The sequence below is a fragment of the Hemitrygon akajei genome, chromosome 17 (genome assembly GCF_048418815.1).
Source record: "Hemitrygon akajei chromosome 17, sHemAka1.3, whole genome shotgun sequence".
NCBI classification, from domain to species: Eukaryota; Metazoa; Chordata; class Chondrichthyes; order Myliobatiformes; family Dasyatidae; genus Hemitrygon; species Hemitrygon akajei.
Window position 1 is genome coordinate 18,744,724 of NC_133140.1, and position 27,273 is coordinate 18,771,996.

Consider the following 27,273-nt stretch of genomic DNA (forward strand, 5'->3'; position numbering starts at 1 on the left):
TCCTGGCCTTTTCTGGCATCTCCAAGCCTCAATCCTTGAAACCGCTGTGAGCAAAGTAATTCTAAATACTTATTTCTCGCCAATTATCAGTGACAAAAATCACTGCCTTTTGAACACAAACGCATGCAACTGATTCTATTTCCAAGATGGCGGCACAACACAGCTTGCAGCGGCCACTCCAGAGCTGATTATCTGTTATTTGTGAAGTGGGGTGCCATGCGCAATCATAATCGATTGAAAATGGACGTGGGAGCACGGAGGAACATCTGGAAATCTCCCGGAGGACCCTGGGGACTTATGGAAACTGTGTGGTGATTTCTTTTGAACTTATAGTCCTTTAACATCTTTGGACTATTTTTACTGTGCCCATGGTCTGCTTTTTATCAATTATGCTATTGTTTGCACTGTTGTAACTATGTGATCTTGTGCAGGTCTTGTAGCTTTAATTTTTGGTCTTGTTTGTCTGGTGGATTTGGAGCTCCTTTCCGGGGAACACGCTAAGATGGTAGAGCGATATTAATATGCAGCAGCCTCTCCGGACTCTGGATTGGGGATTGCCAAACGTTATGTGGATTTTCTGGTGTAGTCTGTTTTGTCATATGCTTTTGTGATATCATTTTGGAGGAACGTTGTCTCATTTTTTAACTGCATTGCATTTGTGGTTTCTAAATGACAATAAACTGAATCTGAATCTGAACTGATGCTAGTTAGAAACTGTTCGGCAACAGTCTCCTATCCCAATTAAGCAGCATGCATGGTGTTCCAAATAAATAAAGGGAATCCCAGCTATTTTCTTGATTAGTTTTGTTCATTAAGAGTTGTTCCAAATAAGCAGCTCTCCAATTAAATGAAGGACCAATTACGTGGAATCCACTGTAATTAGTTAACTTCCCATTTAGTTTTACTACAGCTGAAATCTACAGTGACAGCCATAGGTGCTTCAGTAAGCAACATAGTTTAAAGATATTTAAGGAACTAGCCGTCTTCAAAATTGACAGGCTCTGGACTGCAGACCACCCAGCTAGTGAGTGCAGTTTTCCCTGTTATTTATTTTAAACCTAAGATGTTGAAGATAGGTATCTTGGTTGACTGTTATGAACTATCATTTATTCTGCCATCAATGAAAACAAAGTGCTGGGAATACTCAGTAGGGTACAAAATGTCTGCAAAGTTTAAGTATTCTAAGGCAAAAAAATCCCGACCAGTTTCGCAGTTTACAACGCGTGTATATAATATGACAGACACTTTCTTCTCAAGAGGGAAGTTTGACTCTTTGAAGACTAATTTATTGACAGTGTGGCAGTATGGATTGTCCTGAACTCATTCTTCTAAACTCCAGTGAATACAGGCCGAAAGCCGTCAAATTCTCCTCATATGCTGACCCTTTCATTCTAAGAATCATTCTCATGAACCTTCTCTGGACCCTCTCCAATGGTAGCACATCTTTTCTTAGATAAGGGACCCAGACCAATGTCTTATAAAGCCTCAGCATTTATCCTTGCTAGTCCTCTTGAAATGAATGCTAATATTCCTTACTACTGATTTAACCTGTATGTTAACCTACATACAAGAAATCCTACATAAGGACTCCCAAATCCCTTTGAACCTCTGATTTTTGAATTTTCTCTCCATTTGGAAAATAATCCACACCTTTATTCCTTCTACAAAATGCATCATCATACACTTCCCTACACTATATTCCATCAACCACTTCTTTGCCCATTCTCCCAATCTGTCTAATTCCTTCTGCATACTCCCTGCTTCCTCAGTACTACTACTACTTCATCTATCTATGTATCACTTGCAAACTTAGCCATCAATTCCGTCATTCAAATCCTCGACAAATAACATGAAAAGGAGTGGTCCCAATACCGACCTATGTGGACACCACTAGTCACCAATAGCCAACCAAAGAAGGCTCCCTTTATTCCCACTCGTTGCTTCCTGTCAGTCAGCCAATCTTCTATCCATGCTAGTTTATTTCTTGCAATACCATGGGCTCTCATCTTGTTAAGCATATGAGTGGTATCTTGTTAAAGGCCTTCTGGAAATCCAGGTAAACAATATCCACTGACTTTCATTTGTTTATCCTGTCAGTTATTCCCTCAAAGAATTATAACAGATTTGTCAGGCAAGATTTCCCCTTAAGGAAAACATGCTGACTTTGGTCTGTTTTTATTATGTGCCTCCAAGTATTGTATCCCGAAAAATCATCCTTAATAAAAGTACTCCAACATGTTCCCAACCACTGAAGTCCAGCTAGCTGACCTATAATTTGCTTTCTTCTGCCTCCTTCCTTTAAAGAGTGGGTGTCATTTACAATTTTACAGTCTTCTGGTTTGTAACAGTCAACCAAGAATCTAATGATTCTTGAAAGATCATTACTAATGCCTCCACAATCTCTTCAGCTACCTGGCAGAACTATGGGTGTACACGATCTGGTGTACTGGTATACCCAGTGACTTAACTACCTTCAGACCTTTCAGCTTTCTAAGCATCTTCTCTTTAGTAATAGCAACAACACTCACTTCTGTCCCCTGACACTCTTGAAATTTTGGCATACTGCTCATGTCTTCCACAATGAAGACTAATGCAAGATACTTATTAAGTTCATTGCTATTTCTTCGTCCCTTATTGCTACCTCTCCAGCGTTATGATATCCACTCTCACCTCTCTTTTTACTCTTTATATATCGGAAAGAAATGTTTTTGGTGTACTGTTTTGTATTATGGCTAGTTTACTGTCATATTTCATCTTTTTTCTCCTTATGGCTTTTATTTTTGTTTCCTTCTGTTGGTTTTTAAAAACGTCACATTCTTCTAATTTTCACTGTATGATATGCCCTCTATTTTTCTTTGTGAATATAATGCTGACCTCAGTGACTGCTGGTCCAAAGGCATGAAAACTGTACTTGCAGTCCAAGGATGTTAAAGAAGATTGAATTCATTCAGGGTGGTATAATAATCCCCAGTGCCAGTCTAATCTCGCAAACCCATTTAAGTGTGAAGTGGTTCATTTTGGTAGGTCAGATATGATGGCAGAATATAGTATTAATGGTAAGACTCTTGGTAGTGTGGAGGATCAGAGGGATCTTGGGGTCTGAGTCCATGGGACGCTCAAAGCAGCTGCATGGGTTGAATCTGTAGTGAAGAAGACATACGGTGTATTGGCCTTCATTAATCGTGGAATTGAATTTAGGAGCTGAGAGGTAATGTTGCAGCTATATAGGACCCTGGTCAGACCCCACTTGGAGTACTGTGCTCAGTTCCGGTCACCTCACTACAGGAAGGATGTGGAAGCCATAGAAAGGGTAGATTTCTATGGAGATTTACAAGGATGTTGCCTGGATTGAGGAGCATGCCTTATGAAAACAGGTTGAGTGAACTCGGCCTTTTCTCCTTGGAGCAACGGAGGATGAGAGGTGACTTGATAGAGGTCTATAAGATGATGAGAGGCATTGATCATGTGAATAGTCAGAGACTTTTTCCCAGGGCTGAAATGGTTGCCACAGGAGAACACAGGTTTAAGGTGCTGGGGAGTAGGTACAGAGGAGATGTCAGGGGTAAGTTTTTTACACAGAGAGTGGTGAGTGCGTGGAATGGGCTACTGGCAGCAGTGGTGGAGGTGGATATGATAGGGTTTTTTAAAAGACTTTTGGGTAGGTACATGGAGCTTAGAAAAATAGAGGGCTATGGGTAAGCCTAGTAATTTCTAAGGTAGGGACATGTTTGGCACAACTTTGTGGGCTGAAGGGCCTGTATTGTGCTGTAGGTTTTCTATGTTTCTATCAAAATTTGTTGCTGTTCCCTTTGAAAGACTGACCACAGTGTGTACTACCTATTAGATTCAAGAAACTTATTAAGGGTTCATTGGCAGCAGATGCAAAGTTTCAAGTTTTACAACATGGAAGGGCTAGAAATGATTTAACAGGGGTACTGTAACACCTGCAATGTGTTCTCAAAGTCACACATTATCCTTGAAAATACTTGATTATGAATAAAGAGAATCCACAAATATTACCATTTACTTTGTTGTTAAGTATTGCGTTGTCTGCTTAAGCAGAAATTCTAAAACAGAAGCTATCAATTGGGCAAACACCTTTTTATGCCTTAACAAATCAGAAATATACTTATTAGTCAAGTAGGCTTCAAGTGGAATACGTACTTAATGTTACAAAAATATTAGATTTTTCCATACTCTTTCACGGTGTGTTAAAAGAAACGTGATTTTTTTTCTCCCATGTTCATTCTTCCTTTCTTTCAGATAGAACTCATTTCAGTTCTGCATTCAGTGGCTCATTGTGGGATCCTGGGAAGATCATTCTATCATTTTATTTTGTACTATTCTCCTACACTGGTTGGGACACACTTAACTTTGTTTCAGAGGAAGTTAGAAATTCTGAAAGGTAGGACTGTATATACTGTATCTATTTTATGTGTGGAACTGCATTGTTATGCATATTGTTGAACCATAATGATCGACCACACCCTGTAGACTGAATTATCTGTGATGATCTATGAAACAACAACTTTTAAAGCATATTTCTACATCAGCTTATTGGGAGAATATTAATGTTGTGCCTTTTTCTCATTATATTCAATAGATCCCTCTGTACCACACATATTGCCAGGTTTTTGACAATCTAGTTATAAAATATGTAACCATCTGTCACTTCCACAACTCCAGGTTTCCCTCTCCGCCCCCTGTAATGGGCCTGTATGCTTCTTTATCCACTGCCGGATCCACGCTTTTAATCACCGGTTCTTTGACTGTCTCATGTCTTGCAAGAACTGGAAGATCACCCGTCTACAGACCACCGAACCTGCTGATTCCAAAGCTGGCAGGACTCGATGTCTCCAGACTGCGATCCCTGCTGTTGACCTCAACAGCTCTAACGATCCTGACCTGACTCACAACCGGCGTGCGGACTGCACAACCTCCAACTCCAACCTTGCCCTACAAACTGGTCTTCACGTGCAGCCGCAGGAACCCCTGTCTCCCCTTCCCCCACCACCACTCCACAATCCCTTCTCTCTCAGGTCCCACCGCCAGCCCTTGGGCACTTGGATACTCCATCTTCCTCTCACCCCACCATCCCTGAGCACTCCTAACCTCCTTTCCCCTCAGACACTACCAACCCCCTTCCTCCCTCTGATCCCAGCTCTCATCCATGCCGGGTCTTCACCATTCCCCTCTCTGAGGCAGAAGGTTCAGTAAGGGCCTCACCTTTGCCCCCCTGCACCCACACCTCAGTGAGTTCCGCACTCGCCATGACACTGAGCTCTTCTTCCGCTGCCTCCGTCTCCAAGCCTATTTCTTGGCAAGGGCTCTCCAACCTGCACCGAAGACCCCTTCTCCGTCTTCAACCCTCCTCCTCTTCCTGGACACCCCATTTTGGACCTTCTTGTTGCCAACTGCTGACGGTACATTAACTGTCTAGACCAATACTCCTCTCTAATTCCAATCTCACTCCTTCCGAATGCTCTGCTCTCCATTTCCTCTGCACTAATCTTAACCTCACCATCAAACCCCGCAGATAAGGTTGGTGGTGCTGTAGTAGTCTGGCATACTGACCTCTACCTTGCCGAGGCCAAGTGCCAACTGTCAGACACCTCCACTTACTTACCCCTCAAGCAGGGCCCCACTAAGGAACACCAGGCCATCATCTTGCACACCATCACCAATCTTATGGACTCTGGGGATCCCCCATCCACTGCCACCAACCTTATTGTTCCTGCACCCCCCATGTCCTGTTTCTACCTCCTACTCAAGATCTACAAACATGCTTGTCCAGATAGACCCATTGTTTCAGCTTGTTCCTGCCCCACTGAATTCATATCGGCTTACCCCGATTGTTTATCTCCCCTGTTCAGTCCCTTCCTATTTACATCCATGACGCCTCACATGCTCTTGATCTTTTCAAGGATTTCAGATTCCCTGGCCCCCATCATCTCATCTTTACTATGGATGTTCAGTTTAGATACACCTCCATAGGAAGGCCTCAAAGCTTTCCATTTTTATTTCTAGACACCAGACCTAACCAGTTCCCCTCCACCACCACTCTCCTCTGCCTAGTGGAACTTGTTCTCTCAATAATTTCTCCATTGGCTCTTCCTACTTCCTTTAAACAAAAGGGTTAGCAATGGGCACTCACATGGGCCCCCAGCTATACCTGTTTGTTGGTTATTTGGAATAGTCTATGTTCCAAGCCTACACTGGTGACCACTCCACACTTTTCCGATACTACATTGACAACTGCATTGTTGCTGCTTCCTGCACCTGCTGAACTCGTCGACTTCATCCACTTTGCCTCCAACTTCCACTCTGCCCTCAAATTCACCTGGTCCATTTCCGACACCTCCCTCCCCTTTCTCGATCTCATTGTCTCTATCTCCAGAGACAGCTTATCCACCAATGTCTATTACAATTCCATGGACTCTCACAGCTACCTAGACTACACCTTGCCCTATTCTGTTACTTGTAAAGACGCCATCCCTTTCTCTCAATTCCTCCGTCTCCACCACACTTTCCCTCAGGATGAGGCTTTTCATTCTAGAATGTAGGAGATGTCCTTTTTCAAAGAAAGAAGCTTCCCTTCCTACACCATCAACGGTGTCCGCAACCGCATCTGCTCTTACTCCATCCTCCCACCACCCTACGATGGATAGGGTTCCTCATCCTCACCCACCACCCCACCAGCTTCTGTGTCCAGCACATAATTCTCTGAAACTTCCGCCACCTCCAACAGAATCCCACCACCAAGCCCGAAACGTCGACTGTACTTTTTTCCATAGACGCTGCCTGGCCTGCTGAGTTTCTCCTGCATTTTGAGTGTGTTGCCCTAAACAGTCCTGCCAGGTGAGGCAGCACTTTGCCTGTGAGTCTGTTGGGGTCATTTACTGTTTTCAGTGGTCCCGTTGTGGCCGTTGTGGTTCATCGATGAGACCTGAAGTAGATTGGGAGACCACTTCACCGAGCATTTACGCTTCATCCACCAGAACAAGTGGGATTTCCCAGTGGCCACCCATTTTAATTCCACTTCCCATTTCGATATGTCCATCCATGGCCTCCTCCACTGTCATGATGAGGCCACACTTAGGTTGGAGAACGACACCTTGTTTTCCGCATGTTTAGCCTCCAACCTGATGGTATTACCATCAATTTCTCAAACTTCGGATAATCCCCCCCCCCCAACCGCGCCCCCCACTCTCCATTTCCCATCCCCTTTTCCCTCTCTTACCTCATCTCCTTGCCCGCCCATTGCCTCTCTCTGATGTTCCTTCCCCTTTTTTCTTTCTTCCATGGCCTTCCACCTCTTTCACCAATCAACTCTTTATTTCACCCCTCCAGGTTTCACCTATGACTCAGTGGTTCTCTCTCTCCTTCCTCACCTTTTAAATCTACTCCTCAGTTTTTTTTTTCTCCAGTTCAGCTGAAGGGTTTCGGCCTGCAATGGCGACTGTACTTTTTACCATCGATGCTGCCTGGCCTACTGAGTCCCTCCAGCATTTTGTGTGTGTTGCTTGGATTTCCAGCAAATGTAGATTTTCCCTTGTTAAGAGCATCTGTATCTACTTGTTTTTTTTTTCTATTCCACTTTTCAGGAACCTTTTCCTTTTTTGGTTTAGCAACATACACGAAATGTGTGTTTTGCTTTGGATTTCTAGTATCTGCAGATTTTCTCATGTTTGTGTTTTTTTGGTTTAGCCTGTTTATAGTTTTTCTTGTTCTCTTACAGATGCTTAATTACTACATCTAGTAACTGTTCAGCATAATTCATAGCTTCAAAGTATAAACTACTGTGACTTTGACAGGTTATTCACCAGTCTTGAACATACCTGTTTAAAATGTTGCAATACTAAGCTACCTATACCGAATTAACATGGCATTTGTATAAAATGCAGGGTTATTTCCAGTGTCACAGATTTGACAGTCTTGCTAGCATTCTGCAAAAACTAACTCAAGAATTCTGAGTGTTCCTTCACCTATTAAAAAGACAATAGACAATAGGTGCAGAAGTAGACCATTCGGCCCTTTGAGCGTGCACTGCCATTCTGAGATCATGGCTGATCATCTACTATCAATACCCAGTTCCTGCCTTGTCCCCATATCCCTTGATTCCCCTATCCATAAGATACCTATCTAGCTCCTTCTTGAAAGCATCCAGAGAATTGGCCTCCACTGCCTTCCGAGGCAGTGCATTCCAGACCCCCACAACTCTGGGAGAAGAAGTTTTTCCTTAACTCTGTCCTAAATGACCTACCCCTTATTCTCAAACCATGCCCTCTGGAACTGGACTCTCCCAGCATCTGGAACATATTTCCTGCCTCTATCTTGTCCAATCCCTTAATAATCTTATATGTTGCAATCAGATCCCCTCTCAATCTCCTTAATTCCAGCGTGTACAAGCGCAGTCTCTCTAACCTCTCTGTCTAAGACAGTCCGGACATCCCAGGAATTAACCTCATGAATCTATGCTTCACTTCCTCTACAGCCAGGATGTCCTTCCTTAACCCTGGAGACCAAAACTGTACACAATACTCCAGGTGTGGTCTCACCAGGGCCCTGTACAAATGCAAAAGGATTTCCTTGCTCTTGTACTCAATTCTGTTTGTAATAAAGGCCAACATTCCATTAGCCTTCTTCACTGCCTGCTGCACTTGCTCATTCACCTTCAGTGACTGATGAACAAGGACTCCTAGATCTCTTTGTATTTCTCCCTTACCTAACTCTACACCGTTCAGATAATAATCTGCCTTCCTGTTCTTACTCCCAAAGTGGATAACCTCACACTTATTCACATTAAACGTCATCTGCCAAGTATCTGCCCACTCACTCAGCCTATCCAAGTCACCCTGAATTCTCCTAACATCCTCATCACATGTCACACTGCCACCCAGCTTAGTATCATCAGCAAACTTGCTGATGTTATTCTCAATGCCTTCATCTAAATCATTGATGTAAATCGTAAACAGCTGTGGTCCAAATACCGAGCCCTGTGGCACCCCACTAGTCACCACCTGCCATTCCAAGAAACACCCGTTCACCGTTACCCTTTGCTTTCTATCTGCCAACCAGTTTTCTATCCATGTCAATATCTTCCCCCCAATGCCATGAGCTCTGATTTTACCCACCGATCTCCTATGTGGGACCTTATCAAATGCCTTCTGAAAATCGAGGTACGCTACATCCACTGGATCTCCCTTGTCTAACTCCCTGGTTACATCCTCGAAAAACTCCAATAGATTAGTCAAGCATGATTTGCCCTTGGTAAATCCATGCTGGCTCGGCTCTATCCTATCACTGCTATCTAGATATGCCACTATTTCATCTTTAATAATGGACTCTAGCATCTTCCCCTCTACTGATGTTAGGCTGACAGGACGATAGTTCTCTGTTTTCTCCCTGCCTCCTTTTTAAAAAGTGGGATAACATTAGCCATTCTCCAATCCTCTGGAACTGATCCTGAATCTAAGGAACATTGGAAAATGATTACCAATGCATCCGCAATTTCCAGGGCCACCTCCTTTAGTACCCTAGGATGCAGACCATCTGGACCTGGGGATTTGTCAGCCTTCAGTCCCATCAGTCTACTCATCACCGTTTCCTTCCTAATGTCAATCTGTTTCATTTCCTCTGTTACCCTATGTCCTTGGCCCATCCACACATCTGGGAGATTGCTTGTGTCTTCCCTAGTGAAGACAGATCTAAAGTACTTATTAAATTCTTCTGCCATTTCTCTTGTTTCCCATAACAATTTCACCCAATTCATTCTTCAAGGGCCCAACATTGTTCTTAACTATCTTCTTTCTCTTCACATACCTAAAAAAGCTTTTGCTATCTTCCTTTATACTCCTGGCTAGCTTGCGCTCGTACCTCATTTTCTCTCCCTGTATTGCCTTTTTAGTTAAGTTCTGTTGTTTCTTAAAAATTTCCCAATCATTTGTCCTCCCACTCACCTTAGCTCTGTCATATTTCTTTTTTTAATGCTATGCAATCTCTGACTTCCTTTGTCAACCACTGTGGCCCCTTTCCCCCCTTTGGATCTGAGACCCGACAAAGTCCTGACGAAGGGTCTCGGCCCGAAATGTCAACAGTGCTTCTTCCTATAGATGCTGCCTGGCCTGCTGTGTTCCATCAGCATTTTGTGTGTGACTATTGTTAAACATGCTCTTTTGTCATAAAGCAATGAAATTAAAGCCCTTACATGTGTTTTGGTGGTTCCAATATAGAGAATGTTAAAGATTCAAGGATATTATTTACAGCGTGGTAAGATTCTTTGAGATTTTTGTTTTCCCTCAACTACATGGCTAAAAGCTTTGATGGGGTGGATGTGGAGAGGATGTTTCCTTTGATGGGAAAGTCTAAGACCAGAGGACACACACTCAGAATAGAGGGGTGTCCTTTTAGAATGGAGATGAAGAGGGATTTCTTTAGCCAGAGAATGTTATGTTTTGCTGATTATTTTTATCAAAATCTATAACCTAGAACATTAAGCATGATCAGATCAACCATTTTGCTGTGGATAAAGAGCCAGGTTTGTACCAATATGAATAAATTTGGCAGCTTTCTGTACCTACAGGATATTAATGAACTGGATGGCTTTTACACCAAACCAATTATGTCAAGGTTACCTTCAGTGATGCTAGCCCTTTATGTGAAATCTATATAATTAATTGAAATTACATTCCCAATGGTGAGAGTTAAATCAGCCTCCTAATAGCTATTTTACACAAATGTAATGACATAACTTTGACTCATCAATGCTTTTCCACATTTAAAAATGAAATATTGACAATGCTAAGAAACAGGATCAGGAGTAAGCCAAGTGGTCTTTCAAGACTGCTTTGGCATTCAAGATTCAAACTCTATCATGTGTACTTCAGGGTGGTGTGTGGAGATACGACTCTATCAAAGGAGGTGTAAGACACTTCTTCCCTCCACTTGCCTGCAGGTCACCCTTGGGCAAGGTGTAGTACCTGCTTAGCACCCTGCAGCTGTCCCTGCAGCTGAAGCAAGGTGAGCAGGTGGTGTATGGTTGTATGAGCAATTGGTGCATATCATAAGTCCTGTTATGTGACCACTGATGCCAGACAGACAATCTCTGAAGTGTGTTGATAATGACTCGGTCACCTGTTTTGTAAAGACACTGTCCAGAGAAAGGCAATGGCAAATCAGTTCTTTAGAAAAATTTGCCAAGAACGATCACGGTTATGGAAAGAACCAGTGTAAAATCACCTGAGGTACAGCATTTCAGGTAAATAACATAATTTCAGGTAAATATCTATTTTAATTTAATCATTAGTGGCGTTTTCCTTGCATTTTCTTAATTGTTTCTTTTCATTACATATCTTACATCATAAAATTAGCATTGACTTTGTGTGATTGTGATTGAAAAGGAACAGGGATTTACCAGCCTGCTTTTATCTTTCGTAATTTCTATTTACATTGGTTTCATACATTTCTTATGCACGATCAAATTAAATCTGTCCTAAAGCAGGAACTAATGAATGGACAATATGCAACATAAAATATTATAACAATTATACTTTTCTGATACAGTCATTTGCTGATGTGTTGAGTAAACAGCATTAATTATGCATCATGCCATATCAACTGTTCTACCTGTGTGAAGATAATGAGCTATTGCACTGATACATTTCATAGTAAATAGATATTTATGAAAACAATCACAGCACAAACATGCTTTATTTACACTTGTGGCTGGTGTTAAACACAATTTACAAATGATTGATTCATGTATAGATTTGGTGACATTTTAACAAAATTAATTGAACACTGAATTGTATTGAGGGAATGATCACTCCTCACTGTTATCTTTCCTTGTTCTTCAGGAATCTACCCCTAGCCATTCTTATTTCAGTGCCACTGGTCACCACCTTATATATATTGACAATTCTGAGTTATTACATAGTGTTGGAACCAAGTATCATCATCTCTAGCAATGCTGTAGTTATGGTAAGTACATTCATCATAATGCTGTTAGCTGCTTTAAGTATTTTTTTCAGACTGTATATACTTTGGTTACTTGAGTTGAATGTGGTTGTTGAATTTCAAATTAAGATGGCTGCATGGAAAAGTATTTTTTGCTGGGTTAGGATGATAAAATCTAAAGTGTGAATGGTTAACAAATATTGTTGGTATTTAATGTAATTAAATTAGATTAGCTTTATTTGTCACATGTACACTCAAATATACAGTGAAATGCGTGGTTTGCATCAATGGCCAACACAGTCTGAGATGTGTTGGAGACAGCCAGCAGGTGTCGATGTGCTTCCAGTACTAACATAGCATTCCTACAACTTACTAACCCTAAATTGTATGTCTTTGAAATGTGGTGAGAGGAAACTGGAGCACCAGAAGTACACGCGGCCACGGGGAGAAAGTACAAAGTCCCTACAGACAAACGCGGGAACTGAACTCTGATCTTACAGCTGGGACCAGCCACTACACTACTGTGCCACCTAATGGAAGTAGGGACAATGATAATAAGTCAGAGTATATGAAGAATATAGATAGCCTAATGACATGGTGTCATGACAACAATCTTTCTCACAATGTCAGCAAAACTAACGAGCTGGTCATTGACTTAAGGAAGGAGATGATACACATGTCACTGTTTACATCAACATACAAAGGTTGTGAGCTTCAAGTTCCTAGGAGTAAACATCACTAACAGCTGTCCTGTCCAACAACATTGACACCATCGCCAAGAAAGCTCACCAGTGCTTCTACTTCCTCAGAAGGCAAAATAAATTTACTCACCAATTTTATCCATCACAATTTGGATAAAAATTTGTATAACTACAGAGGGTTGTGGACACAGCTCAGCACATCATGGAAACCAGCTTCTCCACCATGGACTCTTGTCTACACTTCTCACGGCTGTGGTAAAGCAGCCAGCATAATCAAAGACCCCACCCACCCTAACAATCTCTCTTTTCTCCCCTCCCATCAGGCAGAAGATACAAAGGCCTGAGTACACATACTATTGTTACGTACCCCGTAACTGGGTCACTTACCAGCAAAGATAGAGAGGTCCGTAGAAGTCTGATGATACTATTTTTAAACAGTATTTATTAGTAAAAAGACACAAAAATAATATCAATGCAAATATACAGATACTATCCGTCGTCAATACTAAATCTAAAGGTGGGGGTATAATAATAATCAATAAGAAATAAGCTGTATCGTTGTCTAGGGGATAATGAATTGTCCGATGGAAATATATAGTTTGTTCAGTTCATACAGGCTGCAGCCGTTGGGGAGAGAGAGATTTAGAGAAAAACTTGCCGATTCTTTTTATGATGTCAATCCTTCGAGAGTCGTTGGGAAGTTGAGTTCCCCGTTGTTAGCTAAAAACCGTTTTTCCGTGGCAAAGGCCACCGATTCCGGGGCAAATGGAAGCGGACACACGTGGCCTTCCACCGGCTTTCGCTATTACGGGATCGCTAGCGTTTCTTCTGGTGTGCCTGAGGGGCTGTTCCCACAGACCCTCTTTTATCCTGACTCACAGGGTCTCAGGTGTCAATCAGGTTGGGATGATGCAACCCCTCCACCAACCTCCCCCTCGGTTCATTGCCTGGGGCTTCGATGCATAGTACAGGATGCAATACACAAGTCCGTCTCCAAGAGACAATAGCCGGTATCAATGGGTCCGCCTTTCGGAGGCCAGGACACATTCCAACCCTTTTGTGGATTCTGCATGTCTTTCTCTCATTTCCTGTGTCCCCTGAACTGACTTAATAGTGATCTTGCGATTCTCACAAAGGAGGGGGCTACCCCGCACCCTTCGGCCCCTCAGAGCTGTGGCACATTCGTAACACTATCATGCTCAATGGCAACTTTTATCCAGCTGTTATAAGACTATTGAATAGTTCCCTAGTATGATAAAATGCACTCTTAACTTCACAATCTATCTCTTCATGATCTTGTCTACAGAACTGCACATTTTCTGTACTTTTAAGAGATCAGCCTTAAAAACTGAATCTTAACTAACAACTATGGGAATGGATTATTGCAGTAATTAAAATATACCTTTATTGCTTTTTTGTTTGTTCTATCTTTCTGCCTTTGGTTTTACATACTACCATGCATCCTGACCTCTTTGCTCCTGATTTCCTCTGTCTTAAAACAAATTTTAGCAGTGATGTGAATCAACTAGTTTGAGTAGAATGACAGAAATGGAGAAATAAAAAAAGTAGAGTACATATAACTCAAAGATCAAGGTAAGGATTCCAGAATAATAACTATCAGGCAACATGAAGGTAGAAGATTTGAGAAGATTTTTAAATACATCTTTTAAAATGGTATATTTCTAGAAATGAGACCCAAGCAAAAACTGACAGTGGACAGTCAAGTAGAGTCAAATTTCTTTCACACATAATGAATTTCATGTAATTAATTAGACTTTATAAAAAGAAAATCACTGAATCAGTTTGCTACTCTAAATATACAGTGTGGAATATAATATTTATATCCCTTTCAGACATTTGCAGAAGATACACTAGGAATAATGAAGTGGGCTATCTCAATAGTAGTAGCTCTGTCTTGTTATAGCACCCTTAATGCATCAATTATATTAAGCTCAAGGTAAGTTTTTAGCCAAAGATTCATTTCATGCTAAAATAATATTCATTAGTCTTGTTATATTTATTGTTATCTATTAAAACCTATTTGCCTTTGAAGCAATTGGCAACTTTCAACTATAATAATGTACTTTACTTATATTAGTTAGTTCTTAATTTAACAATTGGTAAGATTACTGTGGTATTGAAATTATTTTACTTCATATGATGTATACATTTGCATAGCTTTGCTTCACCTTACAGTTCTACAGGATTACTCTACACAGAAACTACTTTTTTAACATATCCATATATATTTTTAATAGTTGTATTATTCAGAGATTTAAGATTTAAGCAAAAAGAAAAATCATCTGCATATAATCAAACCAGAACTACCATTGAAGTACCAACAGCGATCTCTGCCATCAGTTGTTAACTGTTATTTCCCTCTTTTCAATTAATTCCAATCAATCTTGCATTCCAAATCCTAGCAAAAATTATATCAGTTGGTAACCACAATGGTATATCTTTCCATTTTCTGTATCATTTTAATCTCTCTGCTATTCTGGATTGGTAATAACATCTCTTTGCTGACAATCAACATGGATGCACCTCAATGATGCATGCTTAGTCCATTGCTCTACTCTTTCTATGCTCATAAACATGAGGGATTCTGCAGATGCTGGAAATCTAGAGCAGTACACACAAAACGTTGGAGAAACACAGCAAGTCATGCAACATCCATGGAGGAGAGTAGATAGTCGATGTTTTGGGCTAAGACCAGTCATCAGGTCTGTGTGGTTAGACACAGTTGAAATAGCATCTGTCAATTTACCAATGACACAAGTGCTGTTGGAATCTCAGTTGGCAATGAGGGGGCATACAAGAGTAACATAGATTGGCTGGTTGACTGGTGTTACAAAAACCTCGCACTCCACGCCAGCAAGGTCAAGGAAGTGATTGTGGACTTCAGGAAAGGTAAGCCTGTAGAACACACTCCAGTCTTCATTAAGGGGTTGGCAGTGAAAAAGGTGAGCAGCTTCAAGTTACTGGCACACTAACATCTTAAAGGATCAGTCCTGGACTTAACACATTGTTGCAATCACAAAGAAGGTATGCTAGCAGCTATACTTCATTCGGATTATGAGGAAATTTGGTATGTAACCAAAGGCTCCTGCAAATTTCTACAGATGTACAGTGCAGAGTATTCTTACTGGTTGCATCATAGCCTGGTACGGTATCCAACACACAGGATCGCAAAAGGCTGAAGAAAGTTGTAGATATGGCCATTTCCATCACAGGCACAACCCTCCCACAACTGAGAATTTCTTCGAGAGGTGGTGCCCCAAAAAGACCCTCACCATCTGGGATGGACTGTCTTTGCGTTACTATTGTTGGGGAGGAAGTACAGAAGCATGAAGACCCACACTCAATAGTCTAAGAATAGCTTCTTTCCCTTCGGCATCTGATTTCTGAATCATTCATAACCCTTGTTATTTGTCTTTTACACTATTTATTTACTTTAGTAACAGTAATTTTTATGTCTGGTATAGTACTGCTGCGATGGAACAATAAATTGCATGATGTATGTCAGTGATAATAAACCTGATAGGCTTGTACATCTTTGCCATGGAACTTAGAAGTATCTCCTGAGAACTCTAAAGATCAGGTTCTTCTAGTGGGCTACTTTAAAGGATATTAAATGCACAATCTCAGATACATGTTTTAATGTATTGTTGGTCAACCAACTAGTCTAACCAATATAAACATTTGGTTATTTTCATTTGTTTAACTCCATTGCATTGTATCCCATGTTTTTATTTCACTGGATTTTCTTTTTTGACTTTCTACATCCTGCAGTTTTTTTCAAGACAGCAGTCAAATAAACTGCAATAAATATTTAAAACCAGTACTAGTAACCATGCCTCTATGCCCTAATCATTTCTGACCACACAATCCCATTTTCCTGCCTTCCTCCCATAACCTTTGACATCCTTTCTAATCAAGAACGTATCAACCTCTGCTTCAAAGATACTCTGACTTGGCCTTGACAACCTTCAGTGGCGATGAATTCTACAGATTCACCACCCTCTGGCTATTGAATTTCCTCCTCATCTCTGTTCTAAAGGGACATCCTGGTCTTCACACAATAGATAGATAGATAGATACTTTATTCATCCCCATGGGGAAATTCAACATTTTTTCCAATGTCCCATACACTTATTGTAGCAAAACTAATTACATACAATACTTAACTCAGTAAAAATATGATATGCATCTAAAATCACCCTCTCAAAAGCATTAATAATAGCTTTTAAAAAGTTCTTAAGTAGTTTACTTAAATACCGTAGATGTTGGATTATAAGCCGCTACTTTTTTCCCACATTTTGAACAGCTTTGAACACTGCGGCCTTTACTACGGTGCGGCTAATGCATGATTTTTTTTCATGCCGCCAAAAACATTTTGCCTCGTAACAGTAGACCAATAAAATTGATGAGTAGTTCACAGAGGTCCAATGAAATTGTACGATAAATCAAGCGCACTTTCACAATTAAATTATTGTAAATCAGTCATTTGTACTCACCCTCATCAACATGGAAAACACTCGAAGAAAAGCATTGTGCTGCCTTTATGGCAGTTATTTAGTTTATAATATTTTCGCTTAGTAATTCATTTGTTAGTATTTTCTAGTTGAATAAAGTATCTATCTATCTATTTGTTTTCTGTACATCCCGGGATACTATGACGTCACATCCGGTTTCGCTGCGTCTTGTGGGAAATACCGGTTTGCGATAAACGGGAAGGTGGGGGGAGCACATTAGCCGAGCACATTACCCGAGCGAAAACGCTGCTTTTAAGTTAAAGGCGATCAATAACTTTTCCTGGTAGGCTGCAGTATATATATTTTTTACCAGTCGTTAGGAGATATTGGAATGTTGTTCAGTAAAAAAGTATACGCAACGTAATTTGTGTGTTACCGATACGTATGTATATTTAAAAGTAGCCGCGTTACAGGCACGGTTCGAAAAAAAGCATTTGCAATATGTATTTGTTTATGTTACCATATGGATTTAATTAAAAGTTAAAAAATCCTCACGTGTAATATCTTTCTGTGTAAATATCTCATATTACAACGTGGGACACCTGCGGCCGAAAATCCGGTGCGGCCTAAAATCCGGTGCGGCTTGTACAAGTACAAAATTGATTTTCTTTCTAAAATTAGAGCCAGCGGCTTTTAATCAGGTGCGCTCTGTAGTGCGAAATCTACGGTACATTGAGTCCTAACCCCGGCACTTTAACATATCTTACTCCTGGCGGTAACATTCTCTCCACATCCACACTATTTTTCAATATTTGGCAGGTTTCAGTGAGATTCAACACCCACCCCACACCCCCATTCTTCTGAACTCCAGCAAATACAGACCCAGAGCCATCAAAAATTCCACATACATTAACGCTTTCATTCCCAAGATTATTCTCATGAAGTTACTCTGGACCCACTCCAATGCCGGTGCATCCTTCTTAGATTAGAGGCCCAAAAGTGTTCACAATATTCCAAGTGTGGCCTGACCAATACCATATAAAGCCTTAGCAGTATATTGTTGTTTTTCTAAGACCATGAGACATAGGTGCAGAATTGGGCCATTTATCTCATCGAGTCTGCTCTGCCATTCCATCATGGCTGATCCTGGATCTCACTCAACCCCATTCACCTGCATTTTTACCATATCCTTTGATGCCCTGACCGATCAGGAAACTATCAACTTCCAACTTAAATATACCCATGGACTTGGCCTCCACTGCAGACTCTGGCACTGATTCACTACCCTCTGGCTTAACAAATTCTCCCTTCTAAAAGATTTCCCCTCAGTTTTGAGGCTGTACCCTCTAGTTCTGGATACCCTCACCATAGGAAACATCCTCTCCACATCCATCCTATCCTTTCAACATTCAATAGGTTTCAATGAGATCCCCCCACCTTCTTCTAAATTCCATAGAGTACAGGCCCAAAGCTGCCAAATGCTCCTCATATCCTCATATGTCAACCCCTTCACTCCTGGACTCTCTCCAATGACAACATATCCTTTCTGAGATGTGGGGCGCAAATCAGTTGGCAATACTCCATGTGCGGCCTGACTAGTGTCTTATAAAGCCTCAACATTATCTCCTTGCTTTTATATTCTATTCCCCTTGAAATAAATGCCAATATTGCATTTGCCTTCTTCACCACAGACTCAACCTGTAAATTAATCTTCTAGGAGTCTTGCATGAAGACTCCTAAGTCTCTCTGTACTTCTGATGTTTGAACATTCTCTCCATTTAGATAATAGTCCGCATTATCGTTCCTTTTACCAAAATACATCATCATATATTGCCCAACACTGCATTCCATCTGCCACATTTTTGCATATTCTTCCAACTAATCTTAAGTCCTGCTGTAATGGCATTGCTTCCTCAGCACTACCTTCCACTCCACCTTTCTTTGCTACAAAGACATAAATCCCATTATCCAGATCATTGACTAACAATGTGAAAAGTAGTAGTCCCAATACTGAGCCCTGAGAACACCACTAGTTACTAGGAGCCAACCAGAAAAGGTCCCCTTTATTCCCACTCAGTGCCTCCTGGCTGTCAGCTATTCCTCTATCCATGCCAGTATCTTTCCTGTAAACCCATAGGGTTTTATCTTGTTAAGCAGCCTCATGTGTGGCATCTTATCAAATGCCTTCTGAATATCTAAGTAAACAACATTCACTGCCTCTCCTTTGTCCACCCTGCTTGTTACTTCCACAAAGGACTCTTAACAGATTGTCAGCCATGGTTGCCTCATTCTCCCTTTAGCATACCTATTCATCTTTGGGATGCATTTATCCTGTGCTTTCTGAATTGCTCCCTGAAACTCCAGTCATTGCTGTCCTGCCATCATTCCTGCTAGTATTCTTGTCCAATCAACTTTCAGTCAGCTCCTCTGTCGTGCCTCTATCATGCCCTTTAACTCCACTGTAAAATGATATATCTGAATTCTCCTTCCCCTCCCCTCCCCTCCTCTGCCCTCCCCTCCCCTCCCCTCTCCTCTCCTCTTTTGTACAAATATGAAAGTTCCAAAACTCCCAAAGGTTCTTTGCTGCCAATGCTGCCATTGTAGTCTGTCGTGAATTCCTCATGAAGGTCAAAAGTGTCTTTGCCTCACTGGGTATCAACTTAAGGTAAAAGTAGATTTATCTTACAAGCAGCAGCTCACAGACCTCATGAAGTTTTGGACTGTTGTATATATTATGTGAAATTAATGTAATTTATTCACATAGCAAAGATAAATAATCTTGTACTGTAGTTGACTTTTGATATGAAATTCCCTCCGATAAGGTTTGCTTAATTAAATTCATTGGATGATTCCAGTTACTTAGTGTGGCATCAACTCTATTGGTAAGTCACTTATTGAGGGAATGTCATTACCCTAGTAGATTCTTTAGCTTAACTATGTTTTCTGTTTTGTATGGCAGGTTATACTTCGTTGCAGCCCGTGAAGGATATATCCCTCAAATACTGGCAATGATCCATGTAACACGATTCACGCCAATCCCAGCTCTACTCATAAATGTAAGAATTATTTTTGCTGTTGTCATCACATATCCTTTTTCTCCAACTACAATCGTAATAAAATTGTGGATGTTTAGGTAGTTACAGAATGTAAATCCATACAGGGCAATATAATGTATAATTATGATGGCAAATGTCTATTTTATGTATAATAACACAGGGCATAAATTTAATTCCATTATGGCTGGGCAACATAAAATTATGTCAGTCATAACCCTGACAATGCCGGAAGAAAATTTCTTCATGTAAAGGAGTGAAATTTGTGAGTGGCATGAAAAGTTGACCTGGACAATCAAATTTTGGATATATTTGTTTGAAGTCTTGGACAAAATATGAGAATGGCATAACTATAAGGTAGAAGTGGTGACTGAAGAAGTTTTTTTGTGATTTCACATGCCTGAAAGTATTCTCTGAAATTAAAAGCTGTTCTCCACGGTGTTTAATTTTCACTGAATACTAAACAATTTAGACAGTCTTCAAAAAGGAAAGTGGGTAACTTCCGTGACCCTTAGTACCTGGCAAAATACTTTTGGAGTTTAGTTATGTTGTGATGTAAAGTATTGTTTAAAAGAAGAAAGTATTGAAAATAAGTAGTAGAAGAAGGTCATATGGAATAACAAACCTGTTTAATTTTCAGTAAGATCCTGCCTGATTCACAAACTCATTTTCACTTTTCTACCAGATTCCAACATAGAATCTTAAAGTCCTTTGAATATACTCTGTTACTGAACATCCACAGCACTCTAACATTCTAAAAATTCACAATCCTCTGAGTAGAAATGATCTCTTCATCTCAGTCACCCAAGACATGCTCTTCTCCATGTTACCATCAGGAAGGACTTACAGGAGCCTGAAGGCACACACTCAGTGATTCAGGAACAGCTTCTTCCCCTCTGCCATCTGATTTCTAAATAGGCATTGAACCTTTTTTTAATTTCCTTTTTTTGCTCAACTTATCTTAATTAAACTATTTAATATACATATATATATTTACTGTAATTCAGATTTTTTATTTATCATGTATTACATTGTACTGCTGCCACAAAGTTAACAAATTTCAGGACATATGCTGTTGATATTAAACCTGATTCTGATTCTGATGATCATACACTTATCCTTCATTCTTGACTCTCTGGCTAGAAAAAAATCCTCTCATTATTATGTATCTCATAAATTTCAGTGAGTTTACCTTTCTTTCTACACTCCATATACCACTGAGCCATTATAATCAATCCTGACACAATAACCTTACTCAATACCAGAGTTCAATATAGAAACTACTTGTAATCCCTCTAAATACATTCTTCCACAGATACACTCCAAAATTATGTACATTCTTTAATCAGATTCAAGAAAGACTGCATATGCTGGAATGGAACAAGACACAAAAAGTGCTAGAGGAAGATGACAGGTCAGGGAGCATCTATGTTGGAAAATTAACAGTCAATATGTAACACAGTACTGGTGGAGAGGGAGAGATCAAGAAAGAGAAGAGAGGTGTCAGAGATTAATTAAATAAATCTGAGGGCAGGGTGGAAGTTGGTAACAAAGTTGATATAATTGATGAGATCCATGAAGCACCACTAATGCAGTGGGTAGTGTAGCTGATAAAGGGTTTGGGAGCATTACTGTGTAGGATTGGAATGCAAAGGCAGATCAGTTGGGTCTTTTAAAGGGAGAGAAGAAGGGTATTCTTCATGATTAACTTATCATGGGGCACTGGCTTGATGGTTCTGTCTCAGTCCTGCTTACGCAACCTGGAACACCTAGTGGTCAAGTGTCATTTACTTTATTTGCTGAGAGAGTTTTTCCCCATCATCCTGGCAGCGGTGTACATTCCACCTCAAGCCAATGTCAGGCAGGCACTGAAGGAGCTGAGCACCGTAATCAACAGACACAAAACAGTGCATCCTGATGCCTTCCCTATCATTGTGGAGGAGTTCAAGCAAGCCAGCTTGAAGTCTCTGAACAACTATATGAACATATCACCTATGGAACCAGAGGAGCCAACACATTTGAGAACTGTTATACCAGCATCAAAAGCACTTAACCATGCCATCCCGCACCTGTATCAAGTCCAATCACTTGGCTGTACTTTTAATCCCAGTGTAGAGGCAGAGACTAAAGACCACAGCACCAGTTGTGAGGACCAAAATATTATGCTCAAGGGAGGCAGAGGAATGCTTACAGGACTGCTTTGAGTTGGTGGATTAGACAATATTCAGGGACTCATCTTCGAATCTGAATGAATAAGCCACAGTTGACATCAACTTCATCAAAACCTGTACGGATGACTGTGTACCTTTGAGAACGTGCCAAATTTACCCAAACCAAAAGCCATAGATGAAACAGGAGATTCAAATTCTGTTGAGGGCCAGATCAGTGGCAATTAAGACCAGTGATCCGGAACTATACAAGACGACCAGGTATGATCTACAGAAGGCTATCTTAAGAGCGAAAAAACAATTTTGATTGAGGTTAGAGATGGAATTGGATGCATGTCAGCTCTGGCAGGGTTTGCAGACCATTACTTCCTACAAAGTGAAAACTAGCATCATTAATGGCTGTGATGCTTCACTCCCAGATCAGCCCAACACCTTTTATGCATACTAAAACTACACGTGCAAATCCCTGCAGCATCTCATGACCTCATGATCTCTATCATAGGCTGACGTCAGAACATTTTTCAAGAGGGTGAACCCTCTCGAGACATCAGATCCTGATGGTGTACTTGGTAGGGCTCTGAAAACCTGTGCCAAACAATTGGCGGGAGTGTTCACAGACATCTTCAATCTCTCACTGCTGTAGTTGACTCCCACCTGATTCAAAAGGGTAACAAATATATTAGTGTCCAAGAAGCACAAGGTGAGCTGCTTCAATGACTATCATCTAGTGGCACTCACATATATAGTGATGAAGTACTTTTAGAGGTTGGTCACGGCCAAAATAAACTCCTGCCTAAGCAAGGACCTGAACCTATTGCATTTGCCTATTGTCACAAAAGGTCTACAGTTAATGCAATCTCACTGGCTCTCCACTTGGCCTTGGATCACCTGGACAATAGTATTACGTACATCAGGCTGCTATTTATTGATTACACCTCAGCGTTCAACGCAATCATACCCTTAGTTCAAAACCTGGGCCTCTGTACATCCCTCTGTAACTGGATCCTTGACATCCTCACTGGGGGACCACAGTCTGTGTGATTGGTGATAACATCTCCTCCTTGTTGACAATCAACACTGGCATTCTCAAAGATGCATGCTTAGTGCACTGCACTACTCTCTACACCCTCGATTGTGTGGCTAGGCACAGCTAAAATGCCATCTATAAAATTGCCAACAACACAACTATTGTTGGCAGAATTTCAAATGATAACAAGGAAGTATATCAGCTGGTTGAGGGAGGTCCCAACAACAACCTTGCACTCAATATCAGTAAGACCAAGGAACTAACTGTGGACTTCAGGAAGGGGAAGTTGAAGGAACACACACCAGTCCTCATCGAGGGATCAGCAGTGGAAAGGATGAGCAGTTTCAAGTTCCTGGGTGCCAATGTCTCTGGAGATCTATCCTGGGCCCAACATATTGATGCAATTACAAAGAAGTCACTAGTATGTTTGCTAATTCCAAAACATAAAACTAACTGGACTGAAGTGCAGAGCGAGGCACATACGTAAGATGTAGTGGTGTGTTGACGTATACCAGTCATGTTCATTTACATTATTTAAAAATGCTTAATTAAACAATATATTTACAATATTATTCAAATACATGACACTCTTCCTGCTTAGCTACATACTCCAACTCAATATAGAATCCATATCAACAGTATAGTATATAATACAACTATATACACATCCACAACACAGTAAATTTTAAATTGTTCTATTTAGGCCTAAATAGAATAATTTTGTCTTCAAATCTGGATGAGTATACCCCCTGCGGATACCAAAATTCGCGGTTGCTCAAGTCCCTTATTTAACATGTATCAGTGCAGTGGACATTCGGACCTGGTGTGCAGCTCTGAATCCGCAGTGTTTCTGTTCATGAAAATAATCATGATCACGATTGAAAATAAGGTGTAAGTAATAAAGCGATTGGAAAGAGGTGAAACACCATCGGTCATTGGAAAAGCGTTAGGCTACAGTTGGTCAATGATTGGAACAATTTTAATGGAGCATGTGAAAGGCCCTGCCCCGATGAAAGCTACAATTATTACCAGGCAACGCGGTGGTTAAATTATTGAAATATGTATGTCTCTTAAGTGTTTTATATGCATAGAAAGGTAAAATATGTACTATATACTAAGAAAAACGTTTGAATAACTGACGCTAAATAATACCGGACGTACCTGTTCCGACTTCAAATCCGACTTAAAGACGGACTCAGGAATGGAACTCATTCATAACCCCGGGACTGCAATGTAAATGCTATGTAAATAGTTGTTATACTGTATTGTTTAGGGAATAATGATGAGAAAAAATATCTGTACATGCTCAAGCAATGAGTGCTGGTGAGAGCACTTCCAGGTTTTCCCGATCCACGGTTGGTTGAATCCGTGCATATGGAATCCGCAGATAAGGAGGGCCGACTGTACTGCAGTTATTACCGACTTCATTAAAAACCTGTGTAGCCTCCGTGCCCCCAGTTGACCCCCATTCGCCTAGGGTAAACTGCCGTCGCCCCGCCAGTAGTGCAATACTTCTGTGCAAATACGGTGTAATGCCCCCCCCCAGTACACGCTCACAAGATAAATACCAGACAATACCCAAAAGCGAGTAAATAATTGCAACTTTATAGTGATTTCTTAGTGATGGGTTAGTAGAAACGGATAACCTAAAGGTGCCAAAGTAATAATCAGTTTGTGCACATATTTTAATACGTTGGAGTTCACGCCTCCGGTTCCCTTCCACAACGACCTCCCGAGCCTTCGGCCACCGTGCGAACCGCCGACCTCCAGTATCTGTTGTTCTGGAACCGCTGCCCACTCCACACACGTCCGTCCTCCTCGCTTTCCTCCGGAAAATGACCGCAAGCTCCCGCTCAGCTTACACAGACAAGATAGCATAACAATTCTCCATTGGTTAGTTTTCCCCTTATCAATACCCATAACCCAAACATGTGAGACACAGGATCCCATTACAGCATTACAGAGAAGCCATTTTGTTAGCCTGAACAGTTAACACCACTGTTACTGGTACTGAGAACCCTACATTCTCCCCCTACCAAATTTAGTCATGCCCTCATGATGCTCAGATAATTTGCCAACCTTTTCTGCAAAACACAAAACCCAACCCAAGTGCAGAAAGCAGTAACATAACTCCCCAAAACAGTGGAGATCACACACTGTTCAATGGGTGCAACATAGGCCAACCTGTCGGGAGGGTGCCTACTTCTCTGCGACCTGTGCACTCCCTCTTCTAACTCCTCCACTTCAGACACTACAGAAGGCTCATGGAAACTAGGAGGCGAACCCTCCTGCAAGCGGTCACCCAAACCCCTCTGCACCTCGGAACCCTCCATCTCTTGCTCAGGCCCCACATCCTCCTCGCCAATGCCCTTTGGCACTCCTGACAGCCCATCACTAGCCCCCCCCCCACCCCGTCTATAACCATATAACAATTACAGCACGGAAACAGGCCATCTCGGCCCTTCTAGTACGTGCCGAACACTTAATCTCACCTAGTCCCACTGACCCGCATTCAGCCCATAACCCTCCATTCCTTTCCTGTCCATATACCTATCCAATTTTACTTTAAATGACAATACCGAGCCTGCCTCTACTACTTCTACTGGAAGCTCATTCCACACAGCTACCACTCTCTGAGTAAAGAAATTCCCCCTCGTGTTACCCCTAAACTTTTGCCCCCTAACTCTCAACGCATGTCCTCTTGTTTGAATATCCCCTACTCTCAATGGAAAAAGCCTATCCACGTCAACTCTATCTATCCCCCTCATAATTTTAAATAGCTCTATCAAGTCCCCCCTCAACCTTCTATGCTCCAAAGAATAAAGACCTACTTTGTTCAACCTTTCCCTGTAACTTAGGTGCTGAAACCCAGGTAACATTCTAGTAACTCTTCTCTGTACTCTCTCTATTTTGTTGACATCTTTCCTATAATTCGGTGACCAGAACTGTACACAATACTCCGAATTCGGCCTCACCAATGCCTTGTACAATTTTAACATTACATCCCAACTCCTACACTCAATGCTCTGATTTATAAAGGCCAGCATACCAAAAGCTTTCTTCACCAACCTATCCACGTGAGATTCCACCTTCAGGGAACTATGCACCATTATTCCTAGATCACTCTGTTCTACTGCATTCTTCAGTGCCCTACCGTTTACCATGTATGTCCTATTTGGATTATTCCTACCAAAATGTAGCACCTCACACTTATCAGCATTAAACTCCATCTGCCATCTTTCAGCTCACTCTTCTGACTGGCCTAAATCTCTCTGTAAGCTCTGAAAACCTACTTCATTATCCACAACGCCACCTATCTTAGTATCATCTGCATACTTACTAATCCAATTTACCACCCCATCATCCAGATCCTTAATGTATATGTCAAACAACATTGGACCCAGTACAGATCCTTGAGGCACACCTCCAGTCACCGGCCTCCAACCTGACAAAAAGTTATCCACCACTACTATCTGGCATCTCCCATCCAGCCACTGTTGAATCCATTTTACTACTTCAGTATTAATACCCAATGATTGAACCTTCCTAACTAACCTTCCATGCGGAACCTTGTCAAAGGCCTTATCGAAGTCCATATAGACAACATCCACGGCTTTACCCTCGTCGACTTTCCTCGTAACCTCTTCAAAATATTCAATAAGATTTGTCAAACATGACCTTCCACGCACAAATCCATGTTGACTGTTCCTAATCAGACCCTGTCTATCCAGATAATTATATCTACCATCTCTAAGAATACTTTCCATTAATTTACCCTCCACTGACGTCAAACTGACAGGCCTATAATTGCTAGGTTTACTCTTAGAACCCTTTTTAAACAATGGAACCACATGAGCAATACGCCAATCCTCCGGCACCATCCCCGTTTCTAAT

The 27,273-nt window shown here is 41.2% G+C and overlaps 1 protein-coding gene across 1 annotated transcript in view; it reads left to right on the top strand.

The window, feature by feature from the left end:
• The window catches only part of LOC140740521 (Y+L amino acid transporter 2-like), a 186,421-nt gene that overhangs the window by 35,617 nt on the left and 123,531 nt on the right, over positions 1 to 27,273 (top strand). The window contains exons 4-7 of the mRNA XM_073069739.1: positions 4,264 to 4,405; positions 11,856 to 11,979; positions 14,510 to 14,613; positions 20,091 to 20,187. Coding sequence (XP_072925840.1) covers positions 4,264 to 4,405; positions 11,856 to 11,979; positions 14,510 to 14,613; positions 20,091 to 20,187 — 467 coding nt within the window. The remainder of the gene's footprint in view (positions 1 to 4,263; positions 4,406 to 11,855; positions 11,980 to 14,509; positions 14,614 to 20,090; positions 20,188 to 27,273) is intronic.